The sequence below is a fragment of the Nanorana parkeri genome, unplaced genomic scaffold (assembly GCF_000935625.1).
Source record: "Nanorana parkeri isolate BGI_ZX_2015 unplaced genomic scaffold, ASM93562v1 scaffold1135, whole genome shotgun sequence".
Classification (NCBI taxonomy): domain Eukaryota; kingdom Metazoa; phylum Chordata; class Amphibia; order Anura; family Dicroglossidae; genus Nanorana; species Nanorana parkeri.
In genome coordinates, this window is record NW_017307403.1 from 241,499 (window position 1) to 266,033 (window position 24,535).

General features: G+C 39.6%; 1 protein-coding gene across 1 annotated transcript in view; it reads right to left on the bottom strand.

Annotated features, from left to right (window-relative positions):
- Positions 1-7,743: 7,743 nt before the first annotated feature.
- Positions 7,744-24,535, bottom strand: part of EPS15L1 (epidermal growth factor receptor pathway substrate 15 like 1) — a 108,860-nt gene continuing 92,068 nt past the window's right edge. Inside the window, exons 23-24 of the mRNA XM_018568089.1 lie at positions 18,001-18,206; positions 7,744-7,951 (exon numbers count right to left, since the gene is read on the bottom strand). Coding sequence (XP_018423591.1) covers positions 7,805-7,951; positions 18,001-18,206 — 353 coding nt within the window. The 3' untranslated portion in view covers positions 7,744-7,804. The remainder of the gene's footprint in view (positions 7,952-18,000; positions 18,207-24,535) is intronic.

Sequence of the window (24,535 nt, forward strand, 5' to 3'; positions counted from 1 at the left end):
TGCCTACTTTACACTACAGGTACACTTTGACTTGTTTTTTAAGCCCAGTTGTTTCCTGTCACTACAGCTAGATCTACTGAATGTGCAGCAATAGGTTACACAGTAAATGTCCTACTGTTCTAATTCTGTGCCAGTCCAATATCCAAGGCACTGTTAACAGGCTGCAGACAAAGACTACTCACTGGGTAAAGCTCACACTCTCTCTGATTGAAGAGCTCTAGCTCTGACTCAGCATGGGGGGAAAGGATTTAATGGCCTGCTACAGCAAGAACTACTGCTTCCATACACAAAGCAGCAGTCCTTCTATGCAGCTTGTGATTGGATTTTGGGCTGGTGCTGAGTAGTTAGAAGCATCAGTAAGGCTGGCCCTACACCAACAGATTTTTTTATTCAGCCCGGGGGCTGAACAAAAAAAAAAAACTACCAGATTTCTCCATGTACTCTAAACAGCATGGATGGACGAATCTCCCGCTTTGGCAATTGTATTAAGCAGCTACTGCTGAATGCCTGGACAGTGCCTGCATCTGACTGGATGTTCAGCAGACATTTTTTGGACTAGCTTCTCCAACAAAAGTTAACTGAACTATCAACTTTTGTCAAGTGAAAGGGTGCCAACAGGGCCACCCATGGATCGAATTGGCGACAGTTTTTCAGAAACCAGCTGAAATCTGCTCCATGTATGGAAAAACTTATGACATTTGTAATTTACCTTTTTTTCTGCACATTAAGGAGATCTAGCTAAAGTAAAAGGAAGCTTTAATTGGGCTTTAAATGTGCAGGCTTTAGGGTTGTCACTCTGATCCTGGTCACACTATCCTAGTAGGTTGCTTACCTAGAACAAACACAAAAAATATCTGAAAATCCTAAATGTAAGTGCCAGGACAGTGAATTGCTAGGTACCGAAGCCAGGATAAGAATGGCAGTCATAAAACCTGCACCTTTAGCCCTCATTCACACTGTAATCGGCCCACACGTACAGCTCCATGCTACGTGCAGAGTCGCACCAAGCAGCTCCCGGGAAGGACAGGTGCCATGTGAATGGAGCAGTAGGGAAGAGAAGGAACAGTATGTGCTGCTGGGGAGCACATAGGCAAAACACAGGTTTGCTTTAAAGTGTATCTATACCCAAAAACTAATATGTTATATACTGCAGTTTGCCAGTGATCAGATACATTAGCATCTTTTTTTTTTTCTATTTTAGGACATATTTGCCCCCCGTTATATTTACCTGGCACTCCTACCAGTAACATACTTCCTGTCCTAGGGTGACAAACGCTCAGTCTCTTTACTGTATCTATAGAGGAGCTGTGTTGTCACCTTAGGACAGAAAGTATTTTAGCACTACACCTCCCCCTATCCTAAACCCCAAAAGATAAGGAGAAGGTGTTCTTTAGTTCTCAGAATGAAATGGGTAACACTGCTGTTTGAGACAAAACTGCAGAGTGAACAGAACATTGGAAGCATACTGGATTTCAGGCAGGATCAGCAAGTATGTTTGCTTTGCACTTGTCGATATCACAGATATAACAAAAACACTTCTAATTGTGTATTTAAAAGAAAAAACAAAAAAGGAGCATATAAGAGAAGGGTTTACAGACACTTTAAAGAGTATGTATAGCCCAATATTTATGTTTCTCTGTGAACTGTATGCCCAATCTTTTTACTTATAGAGTAGGAATAATTGTTTTTTGTTTGTTTTGCTTTTCTTTGTCCTCACTGGGTAGACTCATCCTCTCTAATTGGCTTAGCGTCAGAAAGTGATAGCAAAGCCAAAATTGAAGAATTGTCACCAGATGTAAATCTTCCAGTGGGGACACTTGTTCTGGTGACAATTGTCTAGCAGCACCCTCAAGATGCTTACTTCACAGTAATCTCGGCAGTTTAATTGGTTATATTTCACTTCAAGGCTGCATACACACTTGTACATGGTGGTGCGGTTATCGTACAGCACATTTGTAGTGTTGTATGCATAACTTGATTGCATCGATAAATGTCCTGTTTCCACATAAACCACCTAATGTTGATACATTCAGCCTTACACACATCTGTGCTGTAATGTGAGTTTAGGACTGCACTAATGTGTACACATTTTGCAATCCCCGTAGAAAAGAAATTAGGACAAGTCTGTATCGGTGATCATATTGTGGTTACTGCATGACAAATGTTGAATGGTAAATGCACCATGGCAAAAATGAGTATGTACCCTTGAGGTGAACGTCAATGATAAATTACCAGCAAAGGACTGGTCACCGGTATATTGTCTTACTTCACATATTTGCATCCTGGCAGAAAAGTGATTAAATAATGCATACAGGTTTAAAAAAAACAACACTTTTTTCACATTTTTATTACAAAAAAGAAAATGGAAAGCCATTCAATCAATCTATATCAAGCTATAACCCTTTTATTGAATGCATCAACGACTTTCAGATGTATAGTAGCTATGCACAGATACGGGGGGTGGTTAGAATTTTCAGCATCCTATGAGCAAGGAAAGCTTTCCCACTATTTTACTTTTTATGAACTTTTTCCAGCAAGGGGATAGCTTCAAACTATCGATATGTTTCTGTATCTGCACGCAATAAAGTGCATTAGTCTCATCTTTTTTTACAAATGTTTAAAGGTACAGGTAAATACAATGTACACATCACAATAGAGTTGTGTGTTAGAGGTCAGTCCACCTAAAACTGAGATCAATTACAGGTGAAGGCTGATGGGGCCAGTTTTTTCCTGGATTCCTAAGGGCAGATTCACACTATTGTGGAGCATTAATGGGTGTTTGTTTTTCCATGTGTTGTGTGGTGTGCAATGTGTTTTGTGTTAAGGCAGCCCGTTCATTCTGAATGGGCTATCAGTGCACTGCACATAAAAAATTGCACCTACACTATTTTTTAGCAATGCAGAGCATCACAACGCATGTTGGGTGGGAATTTATAAAAACTGGAGCAGTTGTCCATAGTAACCAATCGGCTTCTCAGTTCAAAATCAGTTTGTTCAGTGAAGCTTTGAAAATGATAGATAGAAGCTGTGCCATGGATAACTGCTCCATAATGGATAATGGCCATGGTGGCCATGGATAACTGCTCCAGATTCTGCTTTAGTTTTGATAAATTCCCCTCACTGTATTCACATCTGTTCATAATGCTGTGCTATAGTTTAGGTGAATTTTACTTAATGTATGTGTGTGTTGAGGTGCCATTCAAAAAGAATGGATTGAAAACACACATATACCCTATGCATCTGCGAAGCAATAGTGTAATTGGGCCCTGAAGGTCTGGAGACTCCAAGAGTGAGATCTCCCTGCCACTTCCAACGCCTCTGTTCTTTCCCGACTCTCCTGTTATATTCTCTATGACATAATTGGCACAGTACTCACCCAGGCCTGGATACTCAACCCCAACGTCCTAAAGAGACACAAGAAGCCATTAGGTGGTTTTACTCTCCAGCATCACTTTTGGGTGGATTGACCCTTTCATGTTCTAATAGGAACAAACAAAAAACCTCTATTACAAAATATATGTCGTGCTACTGCATTTGATTCAAATGCAAGTCAAGGTCATCTTTACGAGGGGTCTGCATATTATGTTTTTATTAAGGCGATTTCGCTATTTACCAGAAGATACACAAAATAAAAATAAAACCCACAAAGAAAAATAGTAATGTAGGTGTGAGGTTTGCATACCGTGTGACTTCTAAGTAATATCTCCTCACCACAGCATTAAAACCACAATGATACTGGTTAACCCTTTGCCTCATATTGTTAACACTTCAAAATGTGCATTATTATATAGCACTCCAACACTGCAATGTGGTAGATTTACAAAGGAAATGATTCCAAACACACAGATTCCATTAAATCTGGGCATGAGTATTAAGTCTAAACTTGGACCATCTGTTTTAAAATCGGCTGAAGTTGGTTGCTATTGAGCCAACTATAAATGTGTATGGTGAATAGGCACAGTTTATACAAGATCCCAGAGGATTAAAAAAATAAAAGGAATATAATAAATGTCAGTTATCTTACTGACCTTTCTAATAAAAGATAGGTGTTTGTGCCTTCACTTTCACAATGACAAGACTATTAGTATCTCTTACGAATACTCAAGGCTGTACACCGTTTATGATTTAGGGGAAATATTTAGTATTCTTCTTTTATAATGTTACTAGTACATCCAGCTGAGCTTCTACACGTCAGCAAAACAGTTAATTGTGGTATAATAGCAGCATCCTCCATAAATTAAATTACATGTGTGATAAGCCTCAGATGGAAGTCTGTATGACTAAGCCCAAACAGGGTGAAACGCCTAAAGGTGCCCGTACACTTTACAACCCTCGCAAGACTTGTGTCTTGCGAGGGTTGTAAAGTAATTTGAAAAACGTACGATCTGCCCATCTTGGACAGGCAAATCGTAAATGCGATCATCGCAAGCCTGCCCCCGATTCAATGCTGAATCATGTTAAAAACCAGCCGAAAATCGCACGATTCTCGGCTGGTTTTCCAACATGCTCGATATACAAAAGTCCATACACTGCACGATTCTCGTGTGGCATGCTTACAGCACAATAAAGTTTTTTTTTATGCAGTGACCTCATCGGTGTGCGCCTGCTTGGGTGTTTTGGATGAAGCCTCAGATAGAAACTGCAATTCTCTGTTGTGTCATTTGAATATGTTTAGCTCCACTGACCCACAACTAGTATATGGCTCAGCGATCTGAGCAGGGATCTCCAATCTAAGACTTATTGCAGAAAGATTTGGATTAATTTCCCTAAGGTAGTTTATTTCCTACATTGTCATGTGTATTTAAAGCAGTGGCAATCCAATTGTAAGGCTTTGTTCCAAATGAAGATACATTCTCCAAGGCAAGCATAAGGCATGGACTTGAAAAAAAAATCCATAGTTTTCAGTAGGATCTGTACATGACAATGCTTTGCTTCTGAGCGCATTGAAGAAAAGACCTGCAGCCAGGGCCGGATTTCCTACTAGGCAAACCAAGGACCGGCCTTGGGGCAGCAGGGAGTAGAGGGGCAGCAGGGGTGTGGAATTCCTATCTCCCAACGCCCGGGACATGCAGTTCCGGGTGCCGGGCGGGAATTTGGTTTCTACATTTAGCCCTGCTTTGGGCAAGCAGAGCTAAATGTACAGCGGGGAAGCCGCCGCTTGTTTTCTACAAGTGATCCCGGCAATGTCGCCGAGATCACTTGTATGCGGCCTGCAGGTCTGCCATTCTCCATGGGGGGGTTTGCAGGTAGGGAGGCGAATTGAGGAACCTGGCCTTGGGGCAGCAGAGAGTAAATCCGGACCTGCCTGCAGCCTATATTTTGCTAATCAAGTCAAAATAAAAGACTTTTCAAAAAGGCAACGTGTCTAAAGCGCATGTCAACACAATGCATGTGCTTTGATTTGTGTGGAACCATACATATCAATAAAAGGGGGAGCTGTATTACAGAGGGTTCTGGCAATTTACAATATGCATGTAATGTCACTCTTGTATGGCAGGCTCCTTTGTGCCCAAAGAAGCATGACTTGCTACATCATGATTCCAGCACTAACAAGTCTATGCTTAGGAAGGTGCCCATTGCTCACAAATTCAGGGTCAACCAATCTAGCACCGTTTGGCAGGGCAAGCCAAAACTTTATAATAAGACGTTTGCAGGTCAGTGGAGCGACAATTTGGCATTTGCAACCTCCAGCCCAACATTATTTTAGCTTTTTGCCTATTTTATTACCTGCAAGAGAGCAGTAATATTGATTTCCAGGCAAGGCAGGATCAGTGCCCATTCACACCCACACATTTCATCACTATTTTAAAAGCTACAGTTCTGTACCATGCATTTGCACCTACAATTTTGCTGCAGTGTTGTTTGCAAGTATCCAGCTTGCTGCAGATCTTGAAGGCGTGTTATACCGAGATCATTGGTACCGAATGTTAAAATGCACTATACATGTGTTTCAGTGGATAAAGCTGCAAACCCCCTTCCCAGAAATGCCATACAGTAAACGCATGTAAAATCCATCAAAAACGGAACTACACGCCATAAAACATTTACAGACTTGTGAATGGGCCCCTGGCACCGCTATATTTATATTTTGGTCCCATACAAAATAATTTAATTCTTCATCAGGGTACTGGCAACCTCAAACCATAATAATTATTTTTATACTTTTAAGGGTGGTCTCAAGCATAGTATCAGAAAATATTGGCAGGTAAAAGCCAAATGGGCACATTGCTTATTTTTAGAGGATTTATGCTCCTTTACCGTTTTCATTCAATGTGCACTAAAGGCCAACTCTACTCCAAATTAATATTTTAGTTTTGGGTGAGCAGAATAAGCAAATACAACTGGACTTACCCATTATTGGTCTATTCTACGTTAGGGAAAAATCTATGTGGAAGTGTATTATTACCACCACCACCACCACCACCGGTCAGAGGAGTTGAGCAAAACTAGTCTCATGTCTCCTAAGATGCAAGCCAGTTTGAGATGCTTCTGAGATCATTTAGAATTTTTTGACAGGTGCATTTGACCTGCTTCAAGTGGGGTTTTTCCATAGACATGTGTAACTGCACCTTTGGTATATAGAAGGCCCTCTGTTTCCAGCCCCACTTCCAAAATGTATACTCGCCTGTCCCGATCCAGAGAGCTATTGCTCACTAGTAGTGATGAGCCTAGGTTTGGTGCAAGCCAAAAAACAAAATCATACATTAAAACAGGAAAGCACAAATCCCGGGAGCTCCATATGCTCCTTAAAAATAACAGCTGCCTCCTAACTTTTTAATTTCTCTGTACGTGTACTTGTACCGAGTATGGTACTTGGTATCTGAACATCCCTGGTCACAGTTTTAAACGGGCTTGGGTGAACACAAATGAACCTGGGTTTACAACAAGCCCAGGCTCATATCTACTCACTAGATGGATCAGGGATAAGGGAGTATACCACATTGTTGTAGCGCAATTACAAGTCAATTAGCAACCATGCAAAACTAAAATATCCATCAGTTATGGGTGGAGATGGCCTTTAATGTGTAATACCTTGCTTTAAAATAATGCACAAGTTTAATTTAGTACAATATCTATAATCTAGATAATTAGATGGTACTCATCTAAAGATTAAAAACATGGGCGCAAATAATTTAAGCCATTCACTTCCGTTTACAGAATTGGGGCATACCACTCATATGATCCAAAGGGCTAAGAGTCTCCTACAGTGTAACAGTATATTAACAAATCACTCCAGCAAAGAAGAATTATTATTTTAAACATCTTTTACCAATTATGTTTGATCATATCATTTTCTGGTAGTGATATGTAACACTGGAAATGCTGCAGTTCTTTGTACTGCTGAGCTAGCTGCCTTTTTATAAGAGATCAGTATCTATAAAAGCAAATAAAAATACAGAAAACAAAGATGGGAAAAGAGATTTCGATTTCCCTTTCTCATTCTATGTAGAGCTTTTATGTTCCACCTGTAATGGATGAAGATTTGAGAATGTGCAGAATTCAGTTCAAAACTTTTGTCTGTGGGTGCAAAATCTTAAAATAAAATTCTCCTTGATACCATTCATGAGAAAACCAAATAATACAATGGCTCCAACATTGTCTCTGTATGAGATTATTTTCAGCTGAATACGATGAAACCTTCCACTGAATGTCATAATTGGATGGCAGCCAGGCGATACCACCACTCTCCAATGATTGGCTAGTTTAGAAATAAAAGACATCAAAAGTGATGGCGGATTTTCATCATACAGTTGGCATATTGTCACATGGTCACAGGGAGTACGGGTACAGGATGATACAGTTCTCAAGAGCTGGGCATTTCTGCTTTGCTGAGAGCAATAGCTAGCTCCAGGTCTTCTTGTTCCTGTCGTTTTAAACGATCTAGTCTTTCTTTTTCTGCCCTCTGGCTCTCTCGTTTGGCCCATGCTAGCTGCTGTTCCTCGTTCCCAAACTGTGAGATAGGAAAATAAATAGGTTTGTTACTATGCATTTCAAAGCTGAAGACCAATACGTAGAAAAATACTTTTTTTTTTTTTTTTTTATTACAGTATGGCTGGCTAGAAAGAAAATGAACACATTTTACTTTTGCCATTTTAACGCAGCTGAGATGTCAAGAATGGACTAGACTACAGTAATTTTGCAACCTTGTCCAAGCCCAACCCCAACCAGTTTTGAATAGAGTGGGGGAAAGGAGAGAACTTCTGTCAAGTGTTTATTGCTGTCTGTGATCCAGCTGAGAAGATTTACCCTCACTACCTGACCCCTGAGAATCTCAGACAAGAAATGAGAGAAACAGGCATCATGAGACCAAGACACAAACAGTAATTAAAAAAAACCCTGACATTAAAACATTTCCCCAGTGGACTATTCCTAAAAAAAAAAAAAAAAGGGCCTTTAGCTACCGCTGTCCCCATTGCAGAGATTTACCATCCTTTACTTACCCTGTGACAGCTTGTTCTTCGAAAAGAAAGTGAGGGAAAATCTCTCCAAGGCATACAATAAGCCAGTATTTTGATGCTACAATAAACATTCTAAGATGTTTTAATGTTTTAGATAAGTGCTGGCTGCTTCTGTGACACTTATTTGGATATAGAAAGGCGGTATCTATTCCATGCCTTCTAGCATTCATTTTGAATATTAAGTGTAAGCAGGGTTGCATCTCTAATTGACTGCAGTCTAGAGCTGCAGCTAACGATTATTTTCAAAATCGATTAGTTAGCCGATTATTAAGTTCGATTAATCGGTTAATCGGATAAAAAATACATTTTAAAAAATGGCTCCAGTGATGGGACTTCTAGTTTGTATTGAGATTGCAGCAAGCTTGGAGCGGTGGAAGTAAAAAAGAAAAAAAAAGTGTGGTGTACAATATAGTGAAATGAAAAGTGTAAAATTATACGTCAATGAATGTAGAATGGCACCGGCTATAGAGGACTACAAAACCCAGCAATAGTACATTATACAGCACAATGCAGAATACCACATACAAGCATATGTCCCCATAGTCTGAATGATTTGATAATAAGCTGTCTAACCTACTATTTTTTTAGTGTGAAACAAAACCAAAGCACTTCGAACAGGGGTAGCCAAACTTTAGCCCCCCAGCTATGGTAAAACTACAAATCAGATCATGCATCTGCCTCTGGAAGTCAGAGTCTTGCAGTGCCTAATGGGATTTGTAGTTTCACCAAAATTAAAGGCCAAGGTTTGACTACCCATGACCTAGAAGAAACTCGGATGAATACAGAAGAACATACATACCCACAGTTTGCTTGGCTAGTATTGCTGCAAGAGTACTAATCACCATACTGACCATAGCCACTAATCCCAATTATCTCTAAAAAACAGTACTGGAATCTGACTGGTTGCTACGGGTAACCCTTCCAATTTCTCTTCTACTTTAAATAAATGTTTATGTGACATCCCTTTCTGTTGTCCAGTCATTATCATATTTTTTTTCTATGACAATGAATTAGTCAAAAAATGGGAGCCGTCATTACTGAACTATTTTTTAAAGGTTAAGGCAGGCTATGTGATGTTCATCCAGAACCAGCCATCACTGTGAGGCTGGGATCCATTGTGATGATCTCCCCAATTCCAGAGCTGGATTCCTGAGCCACCAGGCCAGAGACAAACTGGTCTTTGGTGTCAGGTGAATCAGTTTATCTAGAAAATAAACTGATTTTTCCCACATTGAAAGGATGTTGAGTTGAAGGGATCTGAGATTAAACTGGGCAAATGGAACTGCCTTGAAGGAGACTTCCAGCAGCCTTACAGCTGCCATGCAAAAGCAAAGAGTTTGTCTACTGTTGGACAGAAGAGTTCATGTCTGAGAACAAAACATTTGAAGTTTTTCATGTGGAAGAAAAACTGTGGCTTGAGCTGTGTCAGACCCAGATACTCGAAGAGAACCCCAAGAACCCCAAATCCACAACCTCAAAAAAGTAGATTATTACATGCAATCAATAAAACAAGGATTGTACATAGAACAATATCGGACCTCTGAAAAGTACAAGCATGCATATGTACTCAGTACTTGGTTTGGGCCCCTTTTGCAGCACTTACTGCAATTACTTTTGCACGATATTCTAATCATTCGAGTTTCACCTGTATAATGATGCTGCAGGGAAAGGCATTGAGGTACACTTATATTCTCTGCGGTCAGAGTCAGCAATTAACATTGTGGTTTGCATAACTGCAGTGCAATCCTCCCAGGTTAAATCAGAGAGAGGGGCTATACCTGATAGAGCCAAGGAGGCCTTCAAGGAATGTGAAGACTCAGGGGATAAAGTTCCAGGCTGTTGGGGTTAGGTCCTTGCGAGGAAACACTGTAGGCCACTCCAGAACTTTTAGTAGTGGATTAAGTGTTGGAGAGACCTGATTCAGCGGGACTGCTCCTCTTATGCGTGTGATCTGACATGTTGCACCACAAGGGAAACAACTTAATGGAGTATACCAGGTAAAATCTGACTGCTAAGACTAGAAGAGGTCCAAATGACCTGACCTGAGACGATCAGGTCACAGTAGGCAGTAGGCACAGTAGGTGGGGAGTTACTGTGTGCCACTTGCACATAGGAGCAATGGCAGCTACCTCATACTAAAGACAGGAACACAATGTGGAGTAAGCACATGTGACACTCCACCTAGGAGTACTGAGCTCCTCAGCATTTTAACCCTTTTTGTGGAGACAAACGGGAAAAGGAGGCTATTAATATCACCCATAAATATAGTGCCTCCCAATGCTCAGCCCTCATGGCTTTCTCACAAATGGGTCTTTAGAGACAGGGTCACACCAGAGGCAGCTTCTGTTCTGTTCCATCCCATGGGGTTTAGATATGCCATCTAAAGCTATTGCTTACAGGTTAAACCACATTAGTGACTTTTGTTTGCCAGTGCCCTAACTCTTCTGTAGGCACTATGACTCAAATGTCACTAAATCCTATGTCTCTCAATAAACAATTTTTAATTCATTAGTGAGGGATTATAAACCATGTCAGGTTTGTATTGCTGTCTCTGTCTCCACTGGGTAGACTTATTCTGTTTGTCCTTGTGATCATTGTCACAAGTCTAAGAGGAGATTTCCCACACTTTAGAGAGATTCTTGCTTACTTACTGTTGTGTCTATAGGACACAAGTGAAGTGAAATCTCCCCAATAAGGCAGATGAAAAAATGACAGGAGTTTAAACCATTCCCTTTCCCCTTCATACTGAAAGGCTCTATAAAAACTTCAAATAATCACCACTGTCTGGATGCCACTATCTTTTTATATGGTCTGTGGTCACAATTTGATAGGCAGCATTAATAGGCCACTTTTAGAATAGTTCACTTTTTGCCAATATCTGTAGAAAAGGGTCTTAATACATGGCCAATATTCAGAGATCATTGGCCATGCAAGGTTAAAAGGTTAAAGTACACACTTACGTGTATTAAGTTTGCTCAAGAACTGTGCGTGATAAACATTTACCAATCCTCATCGAACAGCTGACCTGAAAACAGACGTCTATCCTACCCAAGGACACTAGACTAAACTGAAGAATGGCTGTTGTATGAGGCGTTAAATAGGCCATAGGGGCTGGTTTACAGTAATTTGTATTAATGTCCACTCAAACTGAAGGTGGCACTATATAACCCATGTTATTATAAAATGTCCTAAGTCTCTCAATGGATCTAATGAATTTATTACTTTTCCTTAATTGTTCAATTAGCAAGCCGAGCATGTATCCAGCACTTGTTGTAGTACCATAGCTGCCCTTTAGCTCAGACCTGATTCTGTTGTCGGCTATTTTAATGCTTTAAAAACTCTGCCTCTGTGTATAGTTTGAAGGTTTGTATGTATATAGGGTAGTTTATGTATTACATATGCGGGCTCAGCTATCTGTCTAGTTAGTCTTTACTGCTGTCATCTCCTAAAACAAACCTATACTGTTAAAAATATGTATGCTGCCATTGCTGACCTAAAATTGTTAAAAGCTAAATTACCTTTGGGACCATATTTTATATTACACCCATATTCAGGGAGTAACATGAAACATGGTCACATTGCATACCACCCCTCCACACTTACCTGAATCATGGGGTTCTTCTCACAGGCCGCTGTTCTTTTTTTTTTTTTTAATTCAGTGTGGCTGTGTGTAGCGCCACCCACACAGCCACATCATCCATTCACAGAGCCTTAGGATTTGTGGATGGAGTACCTACAAGTCTCATCAGCCACAGCAGCAGAATGAAGTAAAGGTGCGGTCGTAGTCCATTCATTCTTTTTCCCATCCATGTTACTGTACGTCCGTACCTCGGTACGGACAGGAATGGGAGGGAGAATCTGCAGGAGCCAGAGCATTGCACCGGCGATCCACTGACTGTGGTTGCAATGCTTTACTGGCTCCAATGCAGAAAAACAACAAATGCACTTTTTCAGTAGATGTCATGGTTTGTTTTAATAGCCTCTCCACAGCAGCATATACCTATCTTTCCTTTATTCCCCACCACTCTGTTCAGAGCTGGAACCGAAAAGGAAATACCTGAGACTTCTCACAATAGAGAAGCATGCATCTCACTACTAGTGACATCACTGGGTCAAACAGCTTTGCCAATCAGGAGTCTCACAGCCCTGCGTAAACAACAACTATTCAAAACTTTCTGAGCACCTAGGACATGGTGGAGATCTCCTTGTTTACAAAGGCTACCAATTTTAAACCAGTTTGGTATCAGAGTACCATGTAAATTTTTTTTTGCATGATATAACCAAGATCTGAGAGTCACTTGTGGTTATAAGGAACATTAGTGTAGAAAAAGAAAATAGAAGTCCTGCAAATTGATAGCGAAATCACTGAGAAAAACAGAGCTGAGATGAGGGAGAGGTCCTTTGCGCTGTATGTTCCTTGTGTTTTAGAAAAACAGAGGGAAAATACATCTGCTAATGCTGTTCAGAAGTACTCTGGAGGAAGGAAAATGATCCAATATTTTCTTATTACCGACAAGAAATCTGCCTTTGCATTGCCAGTATAAATATAAAATTATTAGTGTAGTCATTATAGTATTTTATTTACCTAAGAAAAGGTATAGCTGCAGACAATATCTGGTTAATAGGATATTCAGAGACATAAATCATCTCCAGAACCAGAAAGACACACTCTGTAATAATAATAATGAGAGATCTGTACGAGTTAATACAAAAATAGAGGCCTAAGGAAAGAGGAAGTCATTTTAGATGTGTTTAATAGGATTGAAGTAAAATTCACCAATTCCATCAAACCAATTAACCCCCTGCAATAATAATCCTACCATGCTGCATCCTTTTGTCTCAAATACTACTGTGTGCAAACAGCTACTGTATGTGGGAAGCATTAGCAATCAAAGATTTGCCAAAAAAAGAAACTTGGGTTTTGTGGGTTGTACATGTATCTTGTCACCTGTCTTTCTCCTCTTCAGTTCTGAGGATCATAAGAAAAGGAAAGGAAGACTTTGCTTCAATTGTGTTCTGAGCAGGAAAAGGAAACTGGGTTCAGGGTAGGAAATTACAGTCAAAAAGGAAGCAGCTGCAAGCATTAGAGAAATGGATAAGGAGCACTTGGACTTGCTGAGATTTAGTGTTTAACCACTTCCCTCTACACACAAGGAGTACATCATCGTACCATATTATTTTTGTAACTTTTTTAAGCTTAGAATGTATGGATTATTGTTATTCAGTTATCACTTTCCTCATGGAACACAACGTTTAAACCTACTCTCACAGTTTAAAACTTTCCCATTAGTACAGTGCTGAGATTTATCAATAGAAATTCTAAGAAGTCAAGACAAATTGCTTACCTTCCTGAATTCTTAAGCGAACACTCCTCCTGACCTTTATGGTATCTGAGGCCATCTGTGGCTTACGTTTCTCCCAAACTGACAAACTTTTTTGTTGTTGTTGTTTTAAACGTAGGAAAATGCGGAATTCTGAGATTACCCAAAAAGCTATAGAATGTCAGTTTGTCTGAGAATGGCAGAAGTGCCCTGAAGTGACCTTTCCAGGACCAGAAGTAGGATTTAGAAGATAAGCTAGCAGTGTCACCTCTGCGACGAGACACCTTAACTTACAAAGAAGCTTTAAAGCAAAGTGATGTGACACAGCACTGAAAGCTTCACACTTTGTACATAGCAATAGGTGCACAACAGTGCCTAGGAACATATAAATGAAACATGAACTCCAAGGAAACTATTGCAAAGCCAATATGGCAACCGCATTAACCTAAATGTCCGTCAATGCTTCTGATTTTCAAGCACCTGTTTACCATTCCTCAGCCATACAAATGGCTGTTTAGCATATGCTACAGATCTGGTAACCGACACTCTTGGATCCTACCCTAGGTCCTAACCCAGGATGTTTCATCTAAGAGTTTTGGAAGATGACTCTGTTGTAAGAATAGGTAAAAAAAAAGTTGTAGGTCATCAAAGAATAAGTACAGAGGACATGCAGACTAATTCAACAGAGCAAAGTTCATGCACTATCATAATAGTTCAGTATATTATAAGGCAGTGCTTCCTGTGTTGAATTACAACTTGGGGGTATTAGTGCTCAAAAAAAAGCAAATGGCATATGTTAATGCACGTCCCTCACATTAGAACAAAAAAGGTCCATAAGCATTTAAAAGAAAGAGCTAAAAAAAAAATTATTAAAATTTTAGGCTTTTGCTATCCTCCATCCAAAAGAATGGCCTCACTGACTTCAATATGACCTCCCTACAAAAGCATGACTGGATGCCTTGTTGCTTGACTTTTAGCTTTGTGGATATTTGGATATTTTAATTAGCGTTTTCTGTAGTTTTTAATAAAATTTTAGTCCGGGACTACTACACTTTTTGGAATGTCCCCCCCCCCCCGCTTTATTTTTTGTGACTGACATTCTAATTTAAGAAAAGTAAAAATAAATATGAATTTTGTATTTTTTTAAGCCCCGTTACACACACTTGAATTTTTGTGAAAGGTGGGCACTTTAGAACAGTGGACTTTTTTGGTTAATATGTGCACATTTTTCATTAAGAGGAGTTTTCACCTAGTTGGGTGGAAATGTTAAAACAGTGCTTCAAATTGTGATGGGGATATTACGTTTAGAAAAGGAGAAAGGTTGCTTTTCCTCTTTGATGTCCTTATAATATCTTGAAAGAGGTATTTTTTTTAATCCTGCACCTTACCAATTAATCTCAAACCCATATACTGTACATCATTGTCCTTACCACTAAGCTCATTACCTTTTGAATATTGTCACTGTAAAGAAGTTTAGTTGTTGAAGAGTTTGATTCACTGTGGTTATGTTCTTATATGCTAAGCTTATCACACCCAACGATTTCACAAAACTATGTTGGCTGTGCTGCCTTGGTAAATGGCAAATAATGTGCGAGCAAAGACGACTAGAGTAGGCTTTAAAGCCCGACTCAAGTCAAAACCTTTTTACTTAATTTTGTGTGCATTGGAAAAAAGTGTTAGAACATCTTACAAGTTTTCCTTGCTGTCTGTGACACTCTTAAGAGAGATTACGCTTTACTTTCTATTTGATGGGTGTCAGAATACAAAATGGGGAAAGTCTCCAAAATTGGGGACACGGACAATCGTAAGCTTTTTTTTCTCAGAGATACCGGTGTTATTTTTGGGGGGAGATTTCCTCTTAGTTTCTATCCAAAACACAGATAATGAGGGGAAATATCACCAATTAGTCTTTGTAATATCCCCTTTGTACACCGTACCGATGTACACCAAAATTCAACGGGTGCTGGAACAACTGGTGGATGGCGCCACAATGTACAATCTAGAAGATATCTTGTCCGCACACCATTCTGCTTCGGAATGTCCTTTTTATTTGTATTTTTTTAGCATGACATGTGAATGCAACGTTTTGGAGCCTCACAGGATCCCTTCGTCAGCCAAAGTTTCCACTTTGGCTGACGAAGGGGTCCTGTGAGGCTTTGAAACGTTGCATTCACATGTCATGCTTTTTTACAAATAAAAAAGACATTCCAAAGCAGAATGGAGTGCGGACAACATATCTTCTAGATTATATCCCCAATTAGGACACACACGGTAATACCTGAAAGGGTTTTTTGTTTTTACCCTACCTACTCTATCCATACCTTATGAGTTCATACTTCCAATACGCACTTAAACCTGAAGAAAAAAAAGTACAACTAAAGTACAGAAGTGCTTTGAACCTCTTGTGGAGGTCTTAAGCCAAATAGTAGGGGTTTACCAACCTCAGGGTCCAAATGATCAGCCAGAAGACTTTAAACCCATTACCTTTGCAATTACAGCATCGGGTTATCAATTAAATAAATACATTCCAGAGATTGGCGCTATTAGTGACTGAAGAGAATTGAGCAGGTTTGAGTCCTTGGGCCGACTTAGAACTGCACTCAGAACAGGTAATTTGTGGGAGTCCAAAGTGGGTAACAACCACTACTGCTGGGCAGGATCAATTTCTTTAACGGCACTAAAATAATATTAAATGGTCCCCTAGAAAGAGAACATAGCTCTCTTTCTCCACTGATCTCTATAATATGAAAGAAAAGCCTCCAACTAAAAACAGTTTCTGGTCCCATGCTGTGCTCATTGGTTTTATCCATCGACCCCTATGTCACTGCTATGCCCTGTTGTGACATAGGTGTCAGTAGGAGGAACAATAGCGCAGTCAGGAACCAGGAAATGTTGGATTCTTTACAATCTTCAGCTGGACAATTTTCTTCTTACTGCAGAGATCAGAGGCATATGCAACAATAAAGGTGAGTCTACTATGTTTTCTTCGCAGGGGGGCCAATCATTTGAAACCTTTAGTTTAGCAACAGAGAGGCTTTAAGTGGTTTCTCACCTCTTTAATGAAAGAAGAAAAACAAAAGCTAGATTTCGGGGTACTCAGTTGTATGTACAAATGTGCACATTTGTTTCCAACAGCTGTCACACTTTTATGACCAAACAATTTTGAGGTGACCTGTTATATTTTTAACTTTTAGTAAAGTGGTACTTTATTGAATTATTGTATTCTGTTTTAAAGATCAGTGTGTATGTGCTTTACAGAGACTCTCAATTATTTCTCCTTCACTGAGGGTTGTAAGTTTTGAACTTGGAAGCCAAAAGCAGCTTACATGTTTGGAGGGTTAGTTATATGATGCATCAATATTCCCACTGAAAAGCTTAATACGTGACAGCAGAGACATAAAAGGAACTGACCCACAGAGGAATACACAGAGGGAGGGGAATGCTGAAGACTTATTTATTGAAAAACACACAAGTTCTTACTGTTTACATAAATATAGCAAAGCAGACATGCAAGAAACATTAAAAGTTGGAGCAGCAAAAGATGGACATTTCAAAACAGTTGCTCAAAATCTGGAAACAAGGAGTAAAAACAAGAAGCAATAAATTGCCCTTCAAGAAGATATATATATATATTTCTCCTAATAAACATTAAAATGTGAAATGAAAGTTCAGTTGGAAGAAGACACTAATACAAAGGCTTCTATAATGGACATTGCTATCATTAGAAAGCCAGGCTTAGAGAATGTTCCTTTTCAAGCAGAGGTTAAATTATTATATCTGCGCATAGACAGTGAAACTTAAAATAACAGCATGTTAGGGGGTCTTGCACTTAACCCCAAATTCCCTCTCTTTGGTAACTAGAACTCCATGACAACTAATAAAATTAACGGAAAAACACAAGAGAGCAGCTACGTGAAGTCAGACGAATGTTACATATGATGCATTTTGTATCCATTGCTATCCCTTTTTAAACATAATGGATTTAAAAACAATGTCCTGCTTATTAGAAATAATGTTTCGGTATCAGAAACAAGTTCATAGTGCACGTTTGGACATGGCATAGTTGCACAACACAAGCCAAGTAAGGATCAGTACTTTACATTTTTACACTTACATTTTCCCCAGTGTAGAAGGGGGGATCAGCAGCATTATATTGGGCTACAGATTAACTCAGTGGCAGCAGAGGCTTCTTTACATGAGGGAAGAGAAATTCAACTTACAGAGCCAAAGTTTGCAAAACCGGCAGATGTTCCCTTAGAGTGTTTTCCTGGCTGTGTAGTGGCAAATGGGTCTTTTCCACTGAACGGGTCTGTAAATGCCTTCCGACTATGAAAAGGGTCTCCCGGTTCTGTCCCAAATGGCTGGAAGGGGTCACTGGACTTCTGGAAATGTGCTGAAGTCAGCTGACTCACTGGGGTGTTTTTACCTAGAAAAAAAAAGCAAAAGAATTGTGATGCAATTTATTGTTTTCATGTAGAAAAAGAAAAATAGATCTCAATGGTATTTTAACCACATAAATACATCATTGGCGCACAACATTTTGACGGGATATTTAAAAAAAGGTACAAAAGACAGCATGTTAATTTTTAATAGTAACATACTCGCCTTACCCCAAGCTTCTGTACTGCAAGGGTTGACGTCACCACTCTTTCAGCAAGATCCATGGGAATGCTAGGTCCTCTGCATTTCCTGGGATCTCACTGGAAGGACCATGACATGAAATTATCCTAGGCACCACCGACAAAAGTCAGGAGTATGATAAGTATATTTATGACTTATTTCCATAGAATTTTTTTTAAGCCTTACTGCAGTGTTTTGGGGGTGGGGGTACTGAATAAACAAGAGGGATTTTTTTAATGCATGGTCCACTTTAACTAGCAGGGGATAGTAGGAATCCCTCAAAGCTCATCTGGAGACTTCAAAATGTAAGCTGCAGTTCATGTATCCTGAGAAGTAAGTTGTTTACATGCACTTCCTGGTCTTTACCATATATTGTGATCAAGAATACACAAAGGGGTCCATGTATGCTGCCACTTACTATTCGACCCAGCCAGGATAACACAAAACACAGAACAGCAAAGGGAGGCAGCTATTGTGGATTTATGGTCTCTATTGACCACGTAGAAATGGGTATGCTGCTTTTCTTGGACCATGTGATTATGTGACCAGAAATGACTGATTAAAGTCTTCCTGACCGATGTCAGTGAAAGTAACTTGCTACACATATCAGAAGCACTGATTGAGAAAATAAGCCTGTAGCACATCTTTGACCTTTATGTTTAAAGAACTTTTTTCTTGAGCCATTTAACTTGTTAGCCAATCTCTCGTTTTAGCCTGCTCTATGAAGCCATGCAACTGGCATATGGCTGGCTGCTATCTGGTTGAACGGTTTACCACCGCACCTTTCGGATATGAAAATAACACCTTCTGCAAAGATGCATCTGAATTCCTGGCATTGCACAATGAACGAGATCAGTGAACTTCGAAACAGCAAGCATCTGCAGAAAACCACTAGAATTCCGTTTTCTTTTATGAAGAGGCACCAGCTCTGTACTAAAAAGACAAGAGGATGTTTTTCATGACAAGTCCCATGAGAAAACCCTAGAATCCCCAAACAAAATGTAGTAGCTATATAAAATAGGCAAACTGGAATAAAGTATATGCTGCTACAAATGTTGACATTGGAGTTCACATTCTTCCACAAGACAACAGGTTGTCATATTAAGCAATAAAGGTTAAAGAGTAAGCATATTTTTGGACCACAATCACTAAATGGACAAATATTTGCAAACGTGTGGGAAGTACTCAGTCTTCTGACTTTTAGTATACAGAGCCCTCCCTGATATAAAATAACAAACATGTACAGCTGCTATTTTACGACAGCCCCGCTGCAGAAAAAGCCAGATCATAGTTATCAGTCTATCTGTCATTCCTGCGAGTCCCAGGATGACAATAACAATGGCTTAATTTGAAGGCAACTGTACGAAAAGAATAAGGAGGCAGCCTTAGATTATCTCTTTTCCACAAAAATACTAGTTGCCTGACTGTGATGCTGATCTAATAGCTTTAATTCTTTCTCAGCCACTGAACTGGCACATGTGTACAGATCAGGCGTTTTGACTATACTCTGACTTTCTATCCTGCACCTTTGTTCCAGGTCTGTGACTCAGAAAAAACTGCAGCCAGAGACAGCCAAGCAAGAAATGTAACCATCAGAATCATACTGAAAACAGTGATGCAGCATATATTTTAATCTGCTCCTCTGCTAGTTATGACCTCCCCCAAGGCATCCATTCTAAATATGAAAATCTAAAATGCCTCAGACGATCTCCTGCCAAATCACTATCCTCATCAGCTCAGGGGCTGCCCCGCACAGAGATCAGCGATTCCATCCAGCGGATTCAAAGAAACAAAAAGCAGAGAGCCGCCTCCATGTGTAAAATAATTTATTGGATGTACAAGAACAAATTAAACTATACTCACAAGTGTAAATGAGCAAATGCTTTTATCGTCACACTTTCAACTGGTTACAGAGGAACCTGACTGGAGATACGACTGTCAGTTACATTCCTGACTCTTCCAGCCGCTGTGTGCCTTGGTTTATGCGTTTCAGAACCAGAGCTTGGCTCGCTAGAGACCAGATCTTAAGATTAGAAAACTAGCCAATCAGATAGCATCTACCTGTTGCCGTGGAATACACTGATTGGCTGACCCATCAGCCCATGCCGTAAACTCAGTTAGTTGTCATGCCCACACCACTCCACGGCTCGTATGTGATATTTCAACAAAATACCTCACATCTTTATATTATTATAATACAGGATTTATATAGCGCCAACAGTTTGCGCAACGCTTTACAATATAAGGAAGACATTACAATCACAATACAATTCAAGACAAGATGGTAAGGTGGGCCCTGCCCCTGAGGGCTTACAATGTAAAAGGGAGGGGCAAGTGATACATGAGGAGGTAGCTGTGTGGGGATGAATTGTTTGAGAACGTGATGATTGAGCGGTTAGGTCGAGGTGGTATATGCTTCCCTGGAGAGATGAGTCTTAAGGGATCGCCTAAAGGCAGAGTGGGAGGTAGTCAGACAGGTTGGGGTAAAGAGTTCCAGAGGATGCATATAGCAAACGGCCTGTCATCCAAAGCCTTGTGGTTAGCTTGCTATGACTGACTTAAGATTGTTAATAGCACGGGGTATTATCCAGAAAACAACCATACGGCTGTCATTCATATGTGCAGGATGATTATATTCTAAATATGCACATCTTCCAATCAATCATGGACGTTTTATTCTGCAGCCAATACCTCTAGACTCATGTTTTAGGGGAACTGCTAGATGCAACAGTTCTGAATAAAGAAGAGTGCAGAGGTTGCACATCTGTAACCAGGCATCCCTAACTTTTTTTTTGTTAGTAGAAATCATATTCCTACACATGCCCAACATTAGGGTTGCACAGATACCAAGTACAGTACTCGGTACAAATACGAGTACATGTACCGATACTTTTGAGCTCCAAGACTACACTAGAGAAAAATGTAAAAATTAGGAGGCAGCTGTCATTTGTAAGGAGCACACGGGGCTCCTGGGATTTGGACATCTCTGTTTTAATGTATGATTTTGTTTTTATAAATATAAATAAAGGGATGCACAGATACCAGTTTTGCGAGTACGAGTACTGGTACTTGCCGAGTACTTACAAGTACAAGTACTGATACATTTTTGTTTATTGTCATGTGACAGTTTTTCTAAAACAATACAGACTAATGATTTCAGGACAGTGGGGGAGCGCCAGAGCCAGGTCCCAGCTGCAACCACTGCAACCCTGGTAGTTCTCATGAAAATGCCAAGTATCTGCACTGGTACTCGAAAAGCATCTGTGCATCCCTAACATATGTATTATGGAAGGACATATAGCATCACCCTGGGCACCCTTGATTAAGTGGGATCTGGGGCCCAGTAAAAATGTCAGATTTATGAAATCTCACCTAAAACGAAGCAATATTTCAAGACTGCAGGCTAGTGTAACTCCACCATGGTACCCTTATCTCATATAATTTCTAATGCGCTAAAATGACCACTGGAAAGATAAACAAGTTTACTACTGCTGATGTATGGGCAAATGTAGGCTTTAAAATATAAATCAGCATTATTACCCACAAAACACACTGAAATGTTCTTATTTATATCTGACTGGAAATGTATCTGTTTTTTGGACAGAGATAAACCGACCTCAGAGGGTGGGTGACTGTGGCACGTCGTTAACACATATCAGATATACTTGACTAAGAAGAAAAAAAAAACACTGAAAAAACCCGTGAGAACGGAACTTTAAGGCTTCATTTCAAAGGAGAGGTGTTAACCACTGAACCAGCACGATGGCACACTGTCACCATACTTGATCTCTAACAGGTCACTTATAGGATAATTAATTGTTCACACAAACCTTACTCATTTACAGCTGTTGAGATGCCACATTTCCACATGTAATGTTACTCTGAGGCGTGGTGTAAATGCTCATGTTCCTTTTTTAAAGTACTGTTTGTTGAACTGTATTGTAAGTGTAATAACACTGTAATAAACACAGGCAAAACTTGATCATGCGAGAACTCGTCAGTGTAAATAGGTGATACAATTTGTTTCTCATCTAAAAAAAAAATTCTCCTAGTGTTAGTGGGAAATGCTTAAAGCTGGGGTCACCAACCTTTTCCACAATAAGGGTAATTTTTACAAGAATTAGACAATTGCCATGCCTGTGAATAATAGTACGCCATAGTCACATCATTTGTTTTATATTTGTATTTACTCATTAGTGGTACTGCTAATGGCAAGTCAAACTTAACCACTTGAAGTCCGCGGTGTTTAGACCCTCTTCCCATACTGCCCATTTTTCAGTATTCAGCGCTGCAGTACTTTGACTGACGTTTATTCCGTCATGCAACGCTATACTGAAATACATTTTATGCCATTTTTTGGGGACAGACAGCGCTTTCTTTTGGTGGTATTTAACCACTTCATGACTGAGCTAGTTTTCAGTTTCTGTTTCTCAAATGACTGACACGCTTTTAAAATGTTTGCTGTGTGATTCTTCCACAGCAGTAATATACTTTCTTACTAAATGTACCCACACATATTATATATAGTTTTTTTAGAGGACAGATAGGTACATGTTTGATATAATTATATAGCCCTAACGCCTCACTTAGTTTGAATAAAATATAAAAAATGAGGGGAAGAAATAGAAGAAAAAACACTTTTTCACAAGTTTTGATTATTTTTTTGAATTTTTTTAAAATATTTATAGTCTAAAAATATATTTATATATCATTTTTATTTTCCTAATTTTGTTTTACACTTTATTAATTTTTTTATACTTTGTAAAAAAAAACAAAAACTTTTTTTGTTGTCAGTTTATATCAAGCAGTCACTATGACTGCTTGATAGATTTACTTTTTTTTTTTGGCTATTAGGCTGCTCCAAATTTAGGAACAGCTAATAATAACCTTAGAGACTGATCCTGACCGCATGTCAGATTCAGATCTCACTAAAGCTCTTTGATCGTGCCTAGACGATCAGAAATGATACATTTCAAGCAAAGAGATACATTGTATCTCTTTGCTTGAGATGTATCACATATCTTCATAACCATCGGGTCAGTCTATGGAGCTGTCAAAACAAATAGCAGGGAGGTGAGTTACTCTGCTGCCTCTCTGCTATTTTCAGCTGTCAAATACCGGAGCGCTATTTAGCGCTCCCGTATTTGCATGTAACGGCTTCATTCTTTCATTAATGAAAGAAATAAGCTTTTACAAAAGCTTATTTCATCAATGAATGCCTCAATACTGAGGCATTCATTAATGACTGGTAACCGCTGAGAATCAGCAGTTACCGGCATTACAGAGCCTGTACGTGGCCAGTCATATAGGCACAAAGTGCTGGGACGTACAGTGTACGTCTCCCGTCACGAAGGGGTTAATCATCACTGGGGTTTTAATTTTTCTACTATATTAAACGAAAAATTACCGAAATGTAAAAAAAAAAACAGTTTCCCCTATATTAAATGATAAAACATTTATTATTTCCCAATTTTTTGGTAAAATATAAAAGATGGGGTCACGTCGGGTAAAAAGACACCAAACATGTCAAGCCTTAAAATTGCGTGCGCGCGCGAAACCTCAAAAAACTATAATACCCAAAATTGGCCATAGGTGACGCTTTAAAAGCTTTTAACGCTCATCAGTATAGTGTTATCAGTGATTGATGGCCCTAAAATTATTGCTCTCACTGCGACGTTCGCTGCGATATGTAACATGTGTAGCGCAATTGTCGTTTTCACTCGCTGGTGCACCGGACGCGTATTTACGTTTATATGTGTGTAAACGTGGGGGTGGGGAACGTAAAAATTTTTTACATCTATTTTAATGTTTTTTTGACACTTAATGTCACTGCTATTACATAGGGGGATAAAAATCCCCCTATATAATAGCAAAGGCACACTGACAGGTCCTCTTTATGGAGACATTAGGGGTCTCCAAGACCCCTAATGTCACCTGGGGAACCCAAAAAAAGCTGATGAAGCAGAGATATGCGTCATCAGCTTCTTCTCTCTGGCAATAGCAGCCAGATGACTGACAGGTGAATGCGGAAGTGATGTATTTACACATTACTTCCGCATTCACAGCACGGAGTGAGATCAGCAAGGAGGAAGATGCTGACCTCCCTCCCACTCGGCGGCACTCAACGGGGGTCAC